The 21,015-nt window shown below is 44.6% G+C and overlaps 1 protein-coding gene across 2 annotated transcripts; it reads left to right on the top strand.

The window, feature by feature from the left end:
• The first annotated feature begins 4,158 nt into the window (after positions 1–4,158).
• sf3b2 (splicing factor 3b, subunit 2) lies at positions 4,159–17,709 on the top strand. Of its 2 annotated transcripts, XM_076027896.1 has the most exons (22): positions 4,159–4,319; positions 5,178–5,224; positions 5,504–5,554; positions 6,092–6,322; positions 7,395–7,439; positions 8,502–8,589; positions 9,828–9,922; positions 10,013–10,121; positions 10,216–10,307; positions 11,230–11,469; positions 11,723–11,845; positions 11,942–12,022; positions 12,987–13,214; positions 13,329–13,478; positions 13,598–13,687; positions 14,393–14,500; positions 14,636–14,743; positions 15,681–15,823; positions 15,982–16,083; positions 16,717–16,816; positions 16,914–17,105; positions 17,603–17,709. In XM_076027896.1, exons 1-22 carry the CDS (start codon positions 4,190–4,192, stop codon positions 17,672–17,674), a joined length of 2,625 nt encoding a protein of 874 aa, XP_075884011.1. In that variant the 5' UTR covers positions 4,159–4,189; the 3' UTR covers positions 17,675–17,709. The 2 variants fall into 2 exon arrangements, with proteins under 2 accessions (XP_075884011.1, XP_075884013.1); XM_076027898.1 differs by lacking the exon at positions 7,395–7,439.
• The last annotated feature ends 3,306 nt before the right edge of the window (positions 17,710–21,015 follow it).

Below are 21,015 nucleotides of genomic sequence, written 5' to 3'. Positions count from 1 at the left end.
TGTGATTCTAATGGCATCAGAAGTAATGCAACTATTTTTGGGAGCAGTTACAGCTGGAAGCTCTTTTGAAATATGCAAAACTGTCTGTGCTGTTTTCACATTGTGGCACTTATTTTTTTTTTCTTTTTTTTTTAAAGTCATAAAACTCAAAAGTTTTTTAAGATCAAAGTGTCAGATGACCTCAAGAGAGGCAGTTTGCTGTTTAATCATTTTTTATATTCTGATAGTGGGTTCAATCAGATTTAACTGCATATTCTTCTGTAGTAGCCTATGAACAATATTGACACCGAACTGCGTGTCCAATAATCTTGTCTTGTCTTGGTCTGAGGCGTAACATTATTATTGAGGGCATTTAAAAAACAAAAAAAACCCGGCTGGTCCAGATGCAGCATGATTATTGTGCACCCTTTCAAAATGCAGCCAATTAAATCCATCTATTTAGATTAGATTCGATTTTTATTGTCTCACAGGGGAAATTCTTTTCCACAGTGCACCTCACAGTTTGACCAACATACAGAACAAACATCATCACTCTTTGTAAATACACACTTTAGACAGGCCAGGACAGGACATGTTGACATAGTGCAGTTCCTCTCCTTTCTCTCCGGGGTCTGTTGTTCAGAGCCGCTTTGGCTGAGGGGATTAGGCTCCTGGCTCCTGGCTAAGCTAGGCTAGGCTAGGCTAGGCTAGGCTAGACTAGGTTAGGTTAGGTTAGGTGTGCCCTCCTGCAGCGCATAGTCCTGTATCTGTGTCTGGAGGGTCGTGGGATGAGGTGGTGGATGGGTGATGTCCTGTTTCTATTGAGGATGCAATGCATGCAATGGCCTTTGTGTTTATGTCTGCAACAAGGTTGGGTGTGGGCACAGCGATTACCTTCCCGGCCTTATCGGTTATGGATGTAAGTTTGAAGCGGTTTTTTTGACTGATATTTATAACAGTACAGTGGGATGGGCTTGACAATGTCTGTATTTTCCTAACCGCTGGCCCCACCACCACCTGCGTCTCTCAACGCGGTCTCGTCTGGGTCTCGCTCGCCCCGCTCTCGGCAGCGACTCGCTCTCTTGGTGAAGGTGGTGGTGTTGACCACATCACTGCTCCTGTCTCCACACATGTTGCTCTGCTCGGAAATGCCCCACATGAGTTCAGCCATGCAAATATTAATATTTGATTTCATCTCCTGTAGGAAATACTCTCTCTCTCCCTTCACACGCACACGCACGCACACACACACACACACACACACACACACACACACAGGAAGGGTGACTCTCCACCTCAGTGCAGGTAGTGACTCCATTGGAGCTGACAGGACGCACAGGCCAAAGAGGAAATGCCAGAAGTAATTTTGTTCCCTCCTAATAGCAGCTGGACAATATGAATAATAAATAAATAAATAAATAAATAAATAAATAAATAAGTAAATAAATCTACGCTGACTCCAACCGTGTGTGCTGAGGTGCTGATGTGTTCAGAACGTGAAGAGCAGTCTTGACGGCGCCCACAAGGCATTGTGTGTGTGTGTGTGTGTGTGTGTGTGTGTGTGTGTGTGTTGTAATGTAGACCGCCATAGCTTGCACCCATGAAATATTGCACGGTTATTCCGAGCCTCCTGCATGTTACGTAAATTTAGATTGGTACTCAATCAGGAGGACGTCTATTGACGGGTAAATTCGCACACTGATTACAACATTGTGTAGCCTAATAATAATAATAATAATAATAATAATAATAATAATAATAATAATGATGATGATAACAGGTCTGCGTAACGGATTTGAGAAGCAGTTGTTGTTAGACAAAAGCTTTGACGCTAAGCGACTGCCAGTGGAGTTTGAGTCTGTGTGTCGAAAACGGGAGAAGAACAAAAAAAAAAAAAAAAAGATTTGTGTTGCTGCGTCCCAGATGTCGCGCCGCTGTCACGACGCAGCGGAGGAAGATTACGCACAGGTTACTGCGCCCCGGGAGGAGGTTGCTCGTGTAGACAAAGACGATGTAGCGTCAATAATGCGAGATAGCATTCAGCCGCCTCTGGAGTATTGACGCATCCAAAGGGTCCGAATTCCATGAATGGGGAAAAAAAAAAAAAAGAAGAAAAAAAAAAATGTTTACGCTACTCCACTTTAGAAAGAGATGAGGAGGGAGAAAATAGACCAGAAGTGAAACCAGACACGCAGTGTCACAAACACGGCAGCGGCTGACAGCGGCCGAGGAGATGCGTATTCGAAGACGGAAAGGAAATATATTGTGAAATCAACACTTTATTATCACCCTTTCGGCGTGTGTTGACCCGTCGTACACGGTGTCGAGAGACACCGGACCCGCACAAGATCAAAGTTTGCCGTCCTAAAAGTGGGTGTGTTCCCAGAGTGGCGATATCCTGGCAGGAAAATGGCCAGTTGTCAAACTCCCAAACTTTTTTTTTTTTTTTTTTTTTTTTTTAAACAAGTTGACCAACAGCGACAAGCCGTGCACAACCATCCCGACTTGCACTTAAAAGTCAGCGCAAACGCATTTCACGCGACTTGACGGAGGGGGAAAAGTCAGCGTTTTTCTCCGTTGTCATGTTCGGTTATATGCACGTATGCTGTTGGTAAAGGGATTTTTTTTTTCTTTTTTTCTTTCTCCCCCCCACCCACCCTTCTTTTTTCCCCCCTTGCTATGCATATACTCGGGACTAACACCCGCGTAATAATCTCCACATTCACCGTGTGTCATGTAAAAATAAAGATGTATTTACCTGGCTGGAATTCTCTTCCAAACTGCAGGACGGCGAAGGCAGTGCGCTGCGCTAATCTGTATTTTCCACTGCCATGTTGAGAGCAGAGCAGCTTTGGACCCTTCCCTTGTTCTGAGCCACAGCTCACACTTTAGAAACGCCCTATCTGATCTAACGAAACCAATGCCCACTCCACAGTGCGCCTGCGCAAAGCCCCGCTGCTGCCCATAACACCCTCTGGTGCAGCAGCCAGTGAGTGCGGCTCACTGCAGGGGATGGACTGCACACACTTTGCTCTCATAAAGTTTGCTCTCATCACGAAAACTAGATTCGCATTCGCGGTCATGCCACACTCACACTCATAGGAGTATAAAGCACAAATTAACGCTCAATTTTCTCCTCTCGTTATCATAATTGTTAGTCAGCATTGTGTTTTAGGCGAGTGTGTAAGAGTGAGATTTTACATTTTGTGAGCATTCCTCCGAATGAATGACAAGGGACTCGACTGGCGGCTTCGGTATTTAATGCAGTTTCACAAAGAGCTACTGGCTCCAAAGGTCCGTGAACCGACGTGAGAACTGATGGGTAGAAAACATGAACAACACAAACATCCGTTTGTATACCGCTTACACAACCGATAGATGAGAGAAAACAAGACAGAACCTGCTGCTATATACAGTTATCTGACCTTATGCCACTCGGAGGTTGCTAAAAAACTTTTTCAAAATTAGGGTCTTTTCTTCGTTTACTTGTACATGGCCACTTTAACACAAAATTGGAATCTTTAACAGCGTTTTAACTGAATCTTTTGCTAGGTACCCCCTTTCCCGGTCAGACTCATTTCTGACAATAGAAAAACAAAGAAATTAAACACAAATCACAACACAACAGTCTGCGAACTACAGTGCCATCTAGTGGACCATAAAAGACACTACACATTAAAAACCTTGGTTTGTTACACATTTTGATAGCAGGAATTATGCAATTTAATTCTCAAACATTTTGGTTCCCTTTTGGATTTACAATTAAGCATGATATAATAATGAATAATAATACTTTTCATTGGATCTTTCGTGTTGATACCTAATAGAAATCAACATCATTATTGTGCATTGTTGTACATAGATTGATTTGAGCGTTTTGTAACTAGTGTAGTTTATTTTTGTACTGCTTTTTGGTGCTGCAACAGTGTAGTTTTCCAATGTGGTATCTATCTATCTATCTATCTATCTATCTATCTATCTATCTATCTATCTAATTTCAAAATTGTTTTATTCACCTAAAAATCATTTCACTGGTAACGATCGTGACAAAGGGGTCAACGTTGACATCTAGAGGCAGAAAAGTAGTAATCATTTCCGTCATCGGACTTCATATCCCAGCAACGATTGCGGTTAAGAAAAATATCCCATCATGCTTTGCTGAGTACTACGACACTGCCGCCGTTCGTTGTTTCCTCCAGAGAAGCTCAACATGGCATCCGAAGGACCGCCGGGCACCGAATCCCTCCCCGCCGATTTGGGAAGCGCTATCGCGGCGTTGAACTCATGGAGTCACCCCGAGCTCCAGTCCAAGCTGGCGGAACTAGGAGCACCCACCATGGGTGAGAAAATGAATTGATAAAAGAAGAAATAAACCACGGACGGGCCCCCATCTGAATCACTTGTTTAGCTCGCAGTGTTAGCCACTTAGCCGCTAACGGTAGCTAGCGAACCGGAACTGTTTTATTTGTATTTTTTTCCCCTCTGCTTAGTATCAGACTTGCTCTCTGTTAAACAGAATAACATTAATTCCCCAAAAGCTACCAGCACACGAAATAAGAAGTACCAGTTGTAGTCTTTCCCCCCCCTCTTATCCAGCATGGAAATGCACCGTTGAATTAGCCTAGCAGACGTCCAGCAACATGGTGCCATGTAAAGTTAAGCATCAAGCCAAGTCAAACTGTTACCCAGCTTATTTTGAATGAAACTCCTGGCAACGGGTGATCAGTTAGTGGTTAAAATTGAATGTAGTACTTTGAGTAGAAGTTCACTAGCAGTCACAAGTTTGGACACAGCCTATGTTATGAATGTAGTTTCTTTCATTGTCATGACTATTGACATTGCAGTTTCTCACCGAAGGCGTCAGAACTACGTATGAACACACATGGAGTTATGGAGGAAACAATAACAAATAACTCAAACACGTTTTATATTGAAATTCTTCAAAATAGCCACCTTTCATTAAAAAAAAAACATATTTAGAGTTATTTCATATGTTTTCTTTGCTGCATAATTACATATATCTTGCTCATAGATTTGATGTCTTCAGTACGTGTCTAAAGTGTAGAAAATTGTAAAGATCCCCCCCGCCCCCCCAAAAAAAAATGCATTAGAAGGTTTGACTGGTAGTGTCCGTAGTAGAAGTAAAGCTTTTTACGATGTCTGTGTCTGCTCTTACTATTTGTTTTCTTTTCTTTCAGGTCCCAGAGAGGAGCTGATGGACAGACTGAAGGGCTACATGATGCAGGTAAAAGAAAGCAAGTTATGCCAACGTTGACCCTAGTTCCAAACATGTATCCCTTAATTATGTTAATGCTGCAAAATGTAGTGCTGACACATTTGAGAAGAAATCGCCATTGTAGAGTTTTTAACACCGCTTGTAATGAATGAAGAATGATCGTGCGCTCGCATACAGGTTGTTTGCATTGTTTTATTGACTTTTTAGGCAGACGTTGTTTTTTACGCCTCATGTTATAAGTACCCAACCATCAACTTATCAGTTATTCCATGTGTGTTTCCCCCGCAGACTGGGATTCTAATCAGCAAACCCAATGAAGACAAATCCATGGGCCCACAGGTGAAAGTCTAATCAGTACAGTCACATTGAAAAACTTGAAATGCATGGTGTGTTTTATTACATACCAAACACCTTCATGAGATACCATCATATTACACATTAAAATCATTATTGTAATAATAATAATCGTCATCGTCATACATTTTATCTGCATCGCCTTTTTCAGAAAACTCAAAGACACTTTACAAGGCCATTAAAATAATAAAATCACTGCATACCTACATAAAATTACAATAAATCAAACACATTTAAAGGAAATTGAAGACGGCAGAGTGTAGGACATAATGGGACGGGCTTAAACCACTTGTTCTAGAGATATTTGCAGATTTCCTTCCTTTCTTTTTGAAAGTTAAAGTCTACTTTGCCATAGTCAATGATGCTGACCATGGGCACTAATGTTTAATCTACATGTAGTTGCCAAATACACCACAGCGTCACAATTGTGCTCACATGGGCTCAGCTAAAATGGAGTTTCATGCTCAAACAAGCAAGAGTAATTATAGCATGACTTGACGTCCTCCTCCTCCGCGGCCCCAGGTGCCAGGGATGCCTCACATGCCCACCATGCCCATGCCTCCCATGCCTCCTGGTATGGGCATGATCCCACCCATGAGCATGATGCCAGGAGGGCCCCCTCCTCCCAGCATGCACATGGGCATGGAGCCTCCGGGCATGCCGCCCCCAGGCATGTCTCACGATGATCAGCTGAAGATGGTTCAGCAGAGAGCAGCCATGGTGATGCAGCAGGAGGAGAGAGCCAAGCAGCAGGTGAGGAGTTGAGTAGATGTAGATTATTGAGATTGTGATCACTTTCACTAGAGTGCATTGCAGCACATTGTGACAGTGCAGAATAAAACGTACAATTATTAATTAAAGATGCAACAGTATTCTCAGAATAGCAGGTGTGGGAGCTGTAGCACCACAAACTAACACACAAACGTACAGGTACAACGCAAAATGAGAATATCAAGTAAAAGTTGTTTTATTTTGGCAATTTAACATAAAAGATGAAAGCAACACATTTTATTGAGCCATTCCACTCAAACTGACATCTCAAGCAGTTCCTTGTTGTAACTTTGCTGATTAAGATTTTTAGCTTATTAAAACCACAAACCCACAAACTCAGAAAATTATTATAAACTTTTAGTGTTTTTTTTAAGCTGCAAGACCTGATCAGCAAAATGCAAAGAAATAAAAACTTGAAATATATTGATTTGCATATTATTCCTTTATATAATATGTCACATTCACCTTTTAAGTTGAATTGCAGAAATACTACAACCTCTTCAGGATATTCTAGTTTTCTGGGTAGCACCTGTGTGGTTTAAAGCACAGGCACTGATCAGTGGTCCCACACAGCTTGTCTCTCGAGATAGGAGCGTGAGGCTCCAGGTGGCAGCAATTCTGAGAGTTTCAGTTCAGACTGTAGCTTGTTTTGGAACAGGTGAAACGAGTGTTGTGCAAGAACGCAAAGCATAGCCACTGTGTGCTGGCTGCAATGAGACACAAACGAGGGGGAGTCAAGCCTGAGAGTAAATCTGGGTCAGCCAGTGCGCACGTCTGCGTGCACTCGCAGGCAGGAGGCAAGTTTGATTCCGTGTCCAGTTGACAGTGGTGGGTGAGATGAGTGCAGCCGGTGAGGAAAACACCGTCCAGGGACTGAGGACATTGAAGTAAAGCACATCCCTGGCGTCCAGGGTGGGCAAGAAGGGTTGTTGTCGCTAGCTGCTAGCTTGCTAGCTTGCTGACCTAGCAATAGTAGCGATGCTTCTCATCCTGGTAATAATTCAGTGGCGATCTTAATATTTGCCTGCTCCTCTCTCTGCTTCTTATGACAAAGGGGGAAGTCATGGATGAACACGATCTCCTGGAGCAGCAGAGAAGAGTGAGTTGATATCATTGGTCTCTGATGTACCGACCAGACCAGACCAGACCAGATTTGAATTTGTGTTGATGGTCGACAACTCAATTTTCCAATTCAAATTGGATGCGAACTGAAAATTGTGCAAGATGGCTCAATGTAAAACACCTCAGGGCGTGTTTTCATTGGCCCGGTACCATTGTGTTCTCATTGGCTCTGTGGGCAGAGTCGACGCGCTAAAGCGGGACAATGTTTTCGTCAGCGTCGTTTCTTTGCGACACACGACAGCGCAGCAATGGACAACTTAGAGGTTGTTTCATACCTGCTGCTCGCTCTGTGGTTGCTTTTTAATAAGGAAAAGCCGAAGAATTCAGGCCAGGCTGAACACACAAGAAAAACATTGGACCTGGGAGTTTGTCCACGGCAAAAACCGCTCAGCCATCTTCACAACTAAAAAAACGCACGCCACCTACTGGAAGCGTTGCGAAAAGGAAATGGCAGTTGGGTTTTCGTGCTGTTTTGGCAGAGAGTCGCTCTCACCTTTCCTCAGAAAATCTGAGCCAATCAGTGCCCTGGCTCGTCGCTACGTCACCACTGAACTGGCTTCGTCTCGCTTGGCCCCTCGACGATAGAGGTACCAAAACAGCGCCCCCTACAACCGTGGAGTGGCGTGGCGAGGCGAGGCACTGTACTGTAAACTCGCCCTCAGTCAGAATAAAGAGACCCAAACACAGATGAATTGAAAAGGGGGTGGACTGTTCATTTTCCCAAGCGTAAATAGTAAAACATCATTGTGCGTTTGATGAACCCAAATGTCAATCGGACCATAAACCCTCCACCTGTGATCAAACAGCGGTTCTGATTAAATGTAGCGGCAGAGGTGAACCCCAGATCGCAAGAGATCACATCACAGTTGACCTTGAACTGGAACGATTTGAATCGGAATGAAAGAACTAAACAAACAGTTTAGTGTAAATCTGGCTAGCAATGATATTTACATAGACCGTCAACAGCGTTGTGTTTTATTGTGAAGTGGCTTTTTGGTTCTGCTCTCTCACGCCTTCTCCTCTCGTCTCTCTTCTCCAGGCTGCCGTGCTCCTGGAGCAGGAGCGTCACCAGGAGATGGCCAAGATCGGGGGTCCTCGGCCCTTTCCCCCCCTCGGCCTAGGGAGAGGTACTGTACACTTCACACTGTCTTCCTGTCCTTTCTTCACTTTGCCTCTCCGGTCCCTGCAGTACAATTTCTTACCTAACGCAGACTATGGCTGAAGGATAAATGGCATTTGCGATGATGTCGCGATAGGACAAAACCAGATTTTCTAACCGCAAAGACTGCGATTTGATTGACGGGAGTTCCGGTCACGTGACTTGCGAGCGGCACGGAGCAAAGCAAAGCAGGCAGTGGGAGGAGTCTATGCTGCCACGAGCCGGAGGGACGGAGCGACACGCAAAGAAAAGAAGCTCTTCCTGGTTGCCACCACCTGGTGGCCGTAGTTTAGCAAAACACTGTCTGGAGAAATTAAAAAAAAAAAAAACAACGAACGAACTACCGAAGCACCAAGGATCACAACAGTCGGAGTTGTGATCGCTGGCAGTGTCGCTGTTTTGTGCTTTGTGTGGACTTCAACAAAATCATTCTAAGCTCGATTAAAATGTCTTGCAAAAAACAAAACAAAAACACTAGTAGATAATTAAAGGCTCATTCATATTAATTCATGCTTTATTTAGCTTTTAGCTTAACATTAGCCTAGCCTATAAACAAAGAACAATTTGTATATAATAAATCTGATATGCTTATTATAATACATATAATTTTTACGTCAGAGAAAGATAAAAAAAAAAATCGCAAATTAAATCGCAGTCGCAATATTGAGGGGGAAAAAAAAATCGCAATTAGATTATTTTTCCATAATCGTTCTGCCCTACCGCAGACTAAGGCAGGGCGAGTTTGTTTGTATAGCACGTTATAGACACAATGAAACTCAAAGTGCTTTACATGGAAAACAAGATAAATAAATGTGTTAAAATAAACACAGATCAATTTAAAAGGAAAGATTAAAACACATGAAAACAATGTGTTTTAATGAACTAGAAGCTGCTTCGACCCCGGACGACCTGAGAGGTCCTGATGGTTCATCACGCAGCAGCACTTCACTTTTGGTCCTGACTTATCCAGTGCTTTATACACCAACAGCAGTACTTTTGAAATGAAGTCTCTGTCAAACAGGAAGCCGGCGTCAAGACTAAAACCAATTTCAGAAGCAATATTTCAATGAAACAAATGAAAATCAAATCTGGTTTGTGTTAAGACGTCGGGATGTTTTATCCCATCTTCATCATTTGACAGCTGATGTTGGGTCCGCTCTGCTGCCTCACCAATATCTAACAATCCATCTTCCTCTGCTGTCGTAGGTTTGGATCTTCGTACACCACTGCCCCCTGGTGTCAGCTTGCTGCCCAACCACAAACCTAGAGTGCCGCCTCCTCCAGGAGAAGATAACCGAGACGTACGAACGCTGAATTTTTTTTGGGGGGGGGGGGGGGGGAGACTTGAACAAACTTGTTAAGCCACAGTTTTTTATTGCTGCTATTTTCAGATGTGGCAGAACGAGGAGATCAGCGTCGGTGGACCCAAGATCCCTCAAGCCCTGGAGAAGATCCTCCAGCTGAAGGAGATCCGGCAGGAGCAGCTCACCGACCCTGCAGGTCACGAGAATGACTCCTTTGATTTGTTTCACTTTGCTGAATAATGTAAGAGGGGCTTGGACGTCTGATTTTTCCTTTTTCATTCTCTTTTTAGAAGAGGAGGAAGATGACGAAGGGGCAGACATGAACTCTGCACCCGTCATGTCTGAGAACGATGACGACGAAAGCCAGAAATCTAAAAAAGATGTAAGGCTTCACATTTACTTGTTACCTTTACTCTCCTGTCCCTCTCAAAGGTTGGCACACCTGGGCTGTGCCTCAATTCAGGGTCTGCATCCTTCCAAGGCTGCATTTGAAGGCCAGGTGCGTCTTAGCACTGCGCAAAGGCTTGAAACCAATTCCCCGAAGTCCAAAGGACGCTCCTAATGCGCTCTACTGTTAGCCCATTCCAAGGCTGCACCGCTACTATCCTTCACCTCCTTCTGTATCCCAGGATGCTTTGCGTGCTGCTGCAAAGCATCCTGGGATCCTGGGAAGTCGGCTGAAATTAGCGCCATCTACTGGCAAAGACACCACGTATAAATTTAAGTATTGAAACTTCACATCAAATATTCAGTTTTTAACGCAGGGTTTTTACTTATTTGAACATCCAACGCCATCGTTAGATGGCGAACCAGTGGTTAGCTTGATGCTATGAAAATGTCACTTCCGGGGTTGGCCAGCAGGAGGGAACGGCGGTGACGCAACGAGGAAATACGCCAAAGGCTAGACCGTCCCCTGGGGTTACTGGGGAGGCGGGGTTTGGTCCGTCCTTCTAGGCCGGGTCCTTGGGAGGATGCTTCCTTCAGACGGAGGACACTTCCTTCCAAGGATGCAGACCCTGGATTGAGACACAGACCTGGAACAGCAGCATCACTTCTTGTAGTTCATGTCGTCAATGTGTTTTAAATTTCCGACTTGGCCGAGGATGGTGAGGAGGTTAATGCACTCGTTCTGCATGCAAGAAGAGCAACTAAACTCGGAGTTGAGTGTTTAAAGTATCGGAGCCATGACTGATGGGTTGCACTGCGTGACATCGGTCAGGCGTAGCTGTGTTTTTACAATTTCCCTCGGCTCATTTTTCATCCGTTTTTTTTTTTACTCACAAACCTGAAAACTTGTTTTCCAGAAAAATCGGCGACGCCGAAACCGCAAGAAGAGGAGCAAGCAGAAGCGAGCCCAGGAGAAGAAGGAGCAGACGGAGCAGGAGCAGATGGAGCCCGAGGAGAAAGAGGAGAAGGACAAGGAGAAGGAGAAGGACAAGGAGAAGGAGAAGGAGACGGAGGTGGAGATTGAGTACATAACAGAGGAGCCGGAGATCTACGACCCCAACTACATCTTCTTCAAGAGGATCTTTGAGGCTTTCAAGGTAACTGCACGCTTCTGAGCAGAGGCTCTCAACTGGTGGAGTCCCAGTGGAGTCCCAGTGGAGTCCCAGTGGAGTCCCAGAGGGGCCCTGAGCCAATCACAGCAGCTCCGCCACCCACTTTTGGGTCACGACCCACCAGTTGAAAAACACTGCTTTACAGCATTAAAAAAAAAAGAAGAAAAAAAAAAAGCTCTGAATATTTGCTGCCAATGACTGCGTTTTGAGACGTTTGCTTTGCTTGTGTGTTTTTCAGCTGACCGATGACGTGAAGAAAGAGAAGGAGAAGGAGCCGGAGAAGGCGGAGAAGCAGGAGACGTCCATGCTGCGGAAGAAGGGATTTGAGGAGGAGAAGAAAGACAGCGACGACAGCGACGAGGTCTGGATCCCCTCCGCCAGCAGGGAGGAACCGACTCTCTGTGGGTTTGACGTTCTAAGCAGCGGACTTTTGCTTTTTCTTTTTCCTCACGCACAGGAAATCCGAACCGACGGCCCGAAACTCTCAAAGAAAAAGTTGAGGAGGATGAACAGGCTGACGGTGGCGGAACTCAAGCAGGTGCAAACTCAAAACACTCTCATTTTCATTCTCGGTTTCCCAACCCTGACTCGGGCAAGGCAGGTTTATCTGTATAGCAGCGAGGGCTGGGCGATATATCGGCAAAAACATTCACCGCGGTCAGAATATGTCCTCTCGCGGCAATAACGATAAACTCCTGCCGATGACGTAATTATGATAGGACAGCAGAAGATTTTCTAACCGCAAAGACTGCGATTTGATTGACGGGGGTTCCGGTCACGTGACTTGCGAGCAGCACAAAGCAAAGCAGGTAGTGGGAGGAGTCGATGCTGCGACGAGCCGGACGCACGGAGCGACACGCAAGGAAAAGAAGCTCTTCCTGGTTGCCACCACCTGGTGGCCGTAGTTTAGCAAAACAGTGTCGGGAGAGATTTAAATCAAATAAATAAATGCCGAAGGAACTACCGAAGCACCAAGGAGCACAACGCACTTGCTGCTGGCAGCCAGCAGCTCATGTGTCGCACAATAACCAGCACGGGGCTGATAGCGTAGCCACCGTGCTCGAGAATCGATCGTGGATTGTGTGCAAAGTGAAAATAAACACCACGGAAACGATTTGCAAACATCCTGTTTTACTTTTTAAAAGGAATAAACTTGCGGCGCCACATCAGGCCGGGCATAGGTACTACATCGTTTTCAGTCGTTTCCAGCCACGTATCCGTGTAAACGGGATTTTCTATTTTTTATTATTATTATTTTAATCATGGCTTCGTGTAAACGCGTTTTTTTTCGAGTGCGGTTCCGAAAATGTGCAGTTTCAAAAAAATCCCAAAAGATGGAGTTCAATTGTTTTATATATTTTTTTTTTTCCGTTATCGCAATAAATGCCAGAAATTATCGCGATTAAACTTTTTAGTCCATATCGCCCATCCCTAATAGCAGAACATTCTGTCCTCCTCCTCCTCCTCCTCCCCACCCTCCTGCACCTTCCTCCTCCATCCAGCTGGTGGCGCGTCCAGACGTGGTGGAGATGCACGATGTGACGGCCCAGGAGCCGAAGCTGCTGGTCCACCTCAAGGCCACCAGGAACACGGTGCCGGTGCCTCGGCACTGGTGCTTCAAGAGGAAGTACCTGCAGGGCAAGAGAGGAATCGAGAAGCCTCCGTTCGAGCTGCCCGACTTCATCAAGAAGACGGGCATCCAGGAGATGAGGGAGGCCCTGCAGGAGAAGGTCAGCAGCGTTCACCCAGTTCACATTATTATCTCCAGAACGCACTGAGGATTTAATCCACATCGCTCAACTGGTTGTTTGGCGTTTGTTTTTTGTTTTTTTGTCTATTTGCAGGAGGACGCCAAAACGATGAAAACCAAAATGAGGGAGAAGGTTCGGCCCAAGATGGGAAAAATCGACATCGACTACCAGAAGCTGCACGACGCCTTCTTCAAGTGGCAGATCAAACCAAAGCTCACCATTCACGGAGACCTTTACTACGAGGTGCCCGGAGTCTTACCTCTGTCTCACTTCTTCACACTCCAGCAGGGGGCGTTTTTTAAGCAGGTGTGTGTGTGTGTGTGTGTGTGTGTGTGTGTGTGTGTGTGTTTCTGTGGCTGCAGGGAAAAGAGTTTGAGACTCGTCTGAAAGAGAAGAAGCCTGGCGACCTGTCCGACGAGCTGCGCATCGCTCTGGGAATGCCCGTTGGACCGGTAAGAACAAATCACTGCAGTTGACCGCCGTTTGTTGCCGCTGTTGTTTAATTCATTTATTTAGCAGCAGATGGATGGAGTGTTTTGGTGACAAACCTCATAGGAGGAAACAATCCGTCATGGGGTATTATGGAGAAAACGTGTCTCTTTAATGTCAATTGAAACGGACTGAAAGCAAAGAAAAAGAAAAACTAACATGGGGACAAGAATCATGAACACATTTCAATCTCGAGATCAGCTTCTCCAGAATCAACCTTGTGTCCCACTAACATTCACAGTAGAGTTGAGGTTTTGGACAAGATAATGATGATACAGGTACTACCGGAAAAATTAGAATATCAAGTAAAAGTTGTTTTACTTTGGCAATTTAACATAAAAGATGAAAGCAACACATTGTATTGAGGCCATTCCACGCAAATTGACATCTCAAGCACTTCCTTGTTGTAACTTTGCTGGTGAAGATTTTCAGCTTATTAAAACCACAAAGCCACAAACTCAGAAAATGAGAATACTGTGTAAAGCTTCAGTTTTGTAGCTTCAAAGAGTCCAAAGAATCCAAAACCCCTGCAAAAAGGCTCCTGAGCCTTTAGAAAGTCTGTCTTGGGTTGTCGGCTCACAAGAGTTCACACATGGGCAAATACAACAACCTTCTCATGTTCTGGGTAGTAATTATTAACTTGACATTGTGTTGCTGTTAATCTGCAGAACGCCCACAAGGTGCCGCCTCCCTGGCTGATCGCCATGCAGCGATACGGCCCGCCGCCCTCCTACCCCAACCTCAAGATCCCCGGACTCAACTCGCCCATCCCCGACGTAAGAGCACCGCAGCCGCCTGCACTGAGACTGCACTCCTTCACCTCTCTTTCAAACTTCTACCATCATGATGTTTGCTCTTTTGAGACTCCAGGCTTGTGCATTCTAAGCAGTTTGTGTGTGTGTGTGTGTTAGAACTGCACCTTTGGCTACCATGCTGGAGGCTGGGGGAAGCCGCCGGTGGACGAGATGGGAAAACCTCTTTACGGTGACGTGTTTGGGACCAACGCCATCGACTTCCAGGTGAGGGCAGACTTCACACACTGGTCAGGCTGCTGGAGTAGCAGCTGATGGTCAGGAAGCAGGACTGCAAACAGTGGCCTTGCCTTTTTCTGTCCCTCTACTGTGTTATTGAGAGCTTGGAAAGGATCTTAAGTAGGACTGAGCGATAAATGGCATTAGCGATGATATCGCGATAGGACAGCAGAAGATCATCTAACCGCAAAGACTGCGATTTGATTGACGGGAGTTCCACTCACGTGACTTTGCGAGCGGCACGAAGCAAAGCAAAGCAAAGCAAAGCAAAGCAGGCAGTGGGAGGAGTCGATGCTGCGACGAGCCGGAGGGACGGAGCGACACACAAGGAAAAGAAGCTCTTCCTGGTTGCCACCACCTGGTGGCCGTAGTTTAGCAAAACAGTGTCGGGAATGAACTACCGAAGCACCAAGGAGCACAACAGTGGGAGTTGTGTTCGCTGCCTCGTAACTTCGCACCTTATAGCGCTTTTAATGCCGCTAGCGTGTTAGCATGGGTTGAATGAAGCTGTCGCTGTTTTGTGCTTTGTGTGGACTGAAACAAATTCATTCTGAGCTCGATTAAAATGTCTGGCAAAAAACAAAACAGAAACACAGGTAGATAAATAAAGGCTCTTTCATATTAGTTCATGCTTCATTTAGCTTAACATTAGCCTAGCCTATAAAAAAAAAGAACAATTTGTGTCGAATAAATCTGATATGTTTATTATAATACATATCATTTTTTGTTTGTTTGTGGAAAAATACATGAGAGAAAGATTTAAAAAAAATAATAATCGCAAATTAAATCGCAATATTGAGGGGGGGAAAAAATCGCAATTAGATTATTTTCCATAATCGTTCAGCCCTAATCTTAAATGTGTCCGTGTTCGTGTGTGGTCTCTCTCTCTCTCTGCCTTTCTTACCGTCCTCTCTCTGCTGCTCAGGCCAAAGCGGAGGAGGAGGAGGTGGATCACTCGACGTGGGGAGAACTGGAGCCCTCTGACGAAGAGTCGTCGGAGGAAGAGGAGGAGGAGGAGAGTGACGAGGAGAAGCCGGACGAGACGGGATTCATCACACCTGCGGACAGGTAGCTGGACAGAAGGACGGAGGGAGACCAGCTGCACTTCCTCCTCTTTTACACACACACACACACACACACTCACACAAATGCCATAATAATGTGTGGTTGATGCTTTTAACCAAGTGCAAAGATGTAAACTAACTGGCACGGCTGGTTGTGTTCAGTGGGCTGATCACTCCAGGAGGCTTCTCATCCGTTCCTGCTGGCATGGAGACTCCAGAGCTGATTGAGCTCAGGAAGAAGAAGATCGAGGAGGCCATGGACGGGTGAGTGGCAGTCAGTCATCATGACAAACCAGGGTTGCAGCGAACCATTCACTGAGTAATAATTAATCGCTCTTTTTTTTTTTTTTTTTTTGTGATGATGAATGGAATATGAAAAAAATCACAAACAATCATCCCTCTTTTATGAACAACAAATGGAACCCACGGTGCAAGAACTGAAGTGTTGCAGTACTGGCGGGCGCTCTTTTCAAGGCTCTCGGTCTGGAAACTCTGCCAGCACTGTAATGACACGATAATAACAGAAAGGAATCCAGCTGCTGTCATTTTACACTCTGTTGCTGACACCCGGCCTTATTGTTCCTAGTTCATTGATTTTTTTGATTTTTTTTTTTATTGATTTATTTTTTTTTCATTTTCTAAAGCAAAGTTGTTTTTTGAAAACGGTTCCAAATCGTCGGCAAAGCAGCAAAATGTTCCAGAAAATGACAAAAAGATATCTTGCTGGAAAGAGGTGTTGCTTCGAAGCAAACTGGAGTTTAAATATATTGTTTGTATTAAGTATAAACATTTCTCGTGGTTGCAGCCCTGATAAAAACCTCTTGTCGTCGTCCTACGGTTTGGTGGCGCTAACGCTCGCTCGCCGTCTTGTGGCCTCTGTGACGCTCGCTCTTGCAGAAACGAGACGCCTCAGCTGTTCACGGTGCTGCCCGAGAGACGCACCGGCCCCGTGGGAGCGGCCATGATGGCGTCCACTCACATCTACGAGATGTCGGCGGTAGGACGACGCCCCCCTCCTCTGCTCTGCCGCTGCTGCCCTCCATTTCCTTTTTCACCAACGACGGTTCTATTGAGTTCCTCTGTGCTCTCCTCAGGCCATGGCCGGCCGCAAAGCGGGCGGCGGCCAGGAGTCGCAGGGCGTGGAGGTGGCCCTGGCTCCTGAGGAGCTGGAGCTCGACCCCATGGCCATGACGCAGAAGTACGAGGAGCATGTGAGGGAGCAGCAGGCCCAGGTGGCCAAGGAGGACTTCAGCGACATGGTGGCCGAGCACGCAGCCAAGCAGAAGGTACAGCACAGAGGAGAGACATCAAACACCGACAACACACACATATACACACATATATATGTACATATATATATATATGTGTATGTATGTATATGTGTGTATGTTTTTTAATATAAATAAAATTCATTAATATTATTATTTATTTTTGACTGTACGTGCTGCTATAACAACGCAGTAGTGGCATTCTTTCTTCTCTCTTCTTTCTTCTCTCTTCTTCTTCTTCTTCTTCTTCTTCTTTTCCTTTTCGTTTTTCCTCTTCGTTTTTCTCCTTCTTCTTTCTTCAGCTTCTTCTTGCTACTTTTTACTTCTTCCTCCTTCTCAAAAAAAGTGCCCAAAGGTGTAATAATAAAAAAAAAGGAAAAAAAAACTTTACATTGTTGTATGAAAAACTAGGCAAGCTGAATTTTGATGTTGTCGTCGTCTACGGTGACGTTTGACCGATCATTGCTCACTCTTCATCCCCCACCCCCCGCCCCCGCCCTGCGTCAACGGTGCAGCAAAAGAAGAGGAAGGCCCAGCCACAGGACACCAGAGCCGGAGCCAAGAAATACAAGGAGTTCAAGTTCTAGAGGAAGAGGAGGAGGAGGAGGAGGAGGAGGGTGAGCAACAGGCCTGGACAGAAGAAGAAGGTGGTCGTGTTTTCAACTCCAGACGATGTCCACGTCTCCACGGATCGTCCGTCAGTCGAATAGCGCTAATTATTATCTTACTAATTTGTTTTTGTTTGGTTGTTTTTTTTGTTTTTGTTTTTTATAAGGAAAACATTAAATCTACGTCTCGCACCCCACGTATTTGTCTCAAGTGAAAAAGACGACTCTCTCTCTCTCTCTCTCCCTCTCTCTCTCTCTCCCTCTCTAATTGATTCGACATTTTCAGATGATTTATCACCGTAACTTTTGTCCCCCCTTTTTTCTTGTTTTTGTAAATAAATGAAGTGATGCTCGATCACAGCCCCGCCGCCTCCTGACCTCCACTTCATTTGTTGGTTGCGTGGTCTCCTCAACCATGTCACAATTTGCAATCGTCAAAAAAATACTTAACGCGCTGTTGCCTTTTTATTTGACGTCATAGTATTATTGCTCGTGCAGTGCGAAACGGTTGGAAAACACATGTATGCGCTGTTGCACTTGCATCGTGTCGCTAGGTGGCAGCCGAGGACCAACCGTACAGCCGTCACCTGACCGGCCCGGTGCGCAGCACGGTGACCTGAATACACCAACCGACCAAAGTCCTCCTCAGACTTTTATTCCCGGCCTTTGAATAGAATGCAGTTTTTTTTTTTTTTTATGACGCCAACATGAAGCTGCATCGGTTGATATCAATAACGGCCTCGGAATGTTGCTGCGTAATTGATTGCACTGTCTCGACAGCCATGCGGGTACGGCAATGATGACCTGGCAGATTAAGGACTCTGCGCAAAAAAAAACAAAAAAAAACACACACACACAAACAACGCAACACGGGATTATCCCGTGAGCGTGCTTTAATCTGCGCGATTCTAATCTCGTTAGCAATGCTAATGAAAAACGAGTTAAAAAGCGCGGCTCTGGGCTCTCACTCTGCGCTTAAGTGGTCTGGCTGATTGTTGGCAGCGAGGCGCAGAGGGCGGCGCTTCACAGCCTCGAGCAGCAGCGACGTTGTTTTAATTTCACCTCATTAGTCATCAGTCAGTAAACCAGCTAATTCCACTGTTTGTTTTTTTGTTTTTGTTTTTTTTAATGCTTAAAGGAGCGTTTTCACCGCCAGAGGGCGCAGTTGAGTACAGCATGTGAACTAAAACAACTAAAACCGAGACTTGGGGGGGGGATTTATACACCACCAGTCAAAAGTTTGGACACATACTTATGATTTAATGTTTTTTCTTTCATTTTCATGACTGTTTACTTTGTAGGTTGTCACTCAAGGCATTAAAGCTATGAGTAGACACATATGGATGATGTATTAAACAAACAAAAAAGTGAATTCAAATCAAACATGTTTTATATTTTAGATGATCTAGAATAGCCAAACTCCATATAAAATATATAAAACATAACATATTTAGGTATTTAAAATTTTTTAACATTGCATATTGGTCATATATTTGATGTCAAGACAAAGAAGAAACAGGTGTGTCCAAATGTTGCATATATATGTGTGTGTGTGTGTGTGTGTGTGTATTCTAGCTGACTGCAACGTGTGTATTTATACAAGGCAGACGTGGTTTATAGACCAAAAATTGTGCAAAATGTGCAATATCAAGACGTAAGTGTAGTTCCACACTTGCAGCTGCTAACATTTTTTTTTTAACCATTTGCACTAAATAAATAAAAAATAATAGAGAGATTATAAGAAAAAAAAATTAAGATACTGAATCCTGAACGTACTTCTCATGTAACTACAGTATAACTGTGATATGTGGTAGTTGGCACATTGTTCTTTTGTTCCAATAATGTAGGCCAGCACACCTTTTTCCTCTTCTTCTTCCTGGAGACGCTATACTAAAAATGAGAGTGATCAGAAGTGGGCTGACATGCCAATGCAGAGTTAGACTAATTAGTTCATCATTAAAAGTCTCCAAATGTTCAACGCTAAACCATTACGGTTGTTGCTCCTCCCCCTCCCCCAGGATTTCTCACAAGACTGAGTCTGCTAGCTGGAGCGGCTAAGTTCTGCAGGGGGAACCATCCACGTGTGTGTTCGCCAGATGGAGGAACCATTGATGGATGAGATGACAGCTGCGATAATCAAAGCGATGGCGGCGCGGCGCTGCCGTGACGTTGGCGGTGATGAGGTCGCTGCGCCGATTCACAGATCGTTAATCGCGGATGAATCATCGTGACTGTGGCGCTTCAAACAGCACTCGCATCTTGACTTTGTTTTCCAGCGCTGTGAGAGGAGGCAACAGTCTGCTGCAGTTTGTCATCACATGCTGCAACTGGATGTGTATGGGAATAAATGTTTGTTTCCAGGTGATTATTATTATTATTATTATTATTATTATTATTATTATTATTATTATTATTATTATTATTATTATTATTATTATCTAAAGAAGAAATATAGAAAACCCGATTTGTCTTTTTTAATGAATAGATTCACGAGTTTAAAAATGATGTTCTGTCATTCGTTATTTAAGCAGAATATTTCCTGCTGAGTTGTTCCCCCTGCTCGTGCCTGTTGACCATACATGGCAGTTTAGGGAGAGTCAGCAGGTTCACAGCACGCTTCCACAGACTGGTTTGACACCTTTGAAAAGTTCCCCTGCTCACAACAGCTGAGGTGTGTGCGTGCGTGTGCGTGTGTGTGTGTGTGTGTGTGTGTGTGTACATGTGTGTGTATGACTAATGGGAATGATTTCAGCAGCACCTGAGACTCCAGCAACCAGTGTGTCGTATGGTCTGCATGAGCGTAAATACTATAAACACTTTGGCCAGAGCAGGTTGAAAGGATATACTGTGTGTGTGTGTGTGTGTGTGTGTGTGTGTGTGTGTGTGTGTGTGTGTGTGTGTGTGTGTGTGTGTGTGTATACCTAATCTATAGAGTTATAAACAGTCTCATACAAGATTTACTTACGCAGGCGGGGTGTGTCTAACCCAGGCATGGACAAACTACGACCCGGGGGCCACATGCGGCCCATTGCAGCTTTTTTTTTTTTAATCCGGCCCACCAAAACTTAAAGAAATGTCATTGATGGTGTAAGTAAGGCATAAAGTAGCTATATTTCATCAGTGATACAAGAGTTATTTCAATAAATCTATCCTTTCAACCAGTTCATATCAAAGACCGAGTACTTGATACAGACAAGTGTACTTTAAAGATAAACAATTTCTGGTCACATGACGTTAACGATACAAAGTAGTATTACTTTTAAATAATAAGAAACAGTAACGATAAGAAGATATTAATGATCGTCAATTGGATTTTATTA

Source organism: Nelusetta ayraudi, unplaced genomic scaffold (genome assembly GCF_046127955.1).
Source record: "Nelusetta ayraudi isolate G7.1 ecotype Tasmania unplaced genomic scaffold, CSIRO-AGI_Nayr_v1 ptg000022l, whole genome shotgun sequence".
Taxonomy (NCBI): Eukaryota; Metazoa; Chordata; class Actinopteri; order Tetraodontiformes; family Monacanthidae; genus Nelusetta; species Nelusetta ayraudi.
Note: the sequence above shows the minus strand (reverse complement) of the source record. Positions and strands in the feature narration are given on the sequence as shown.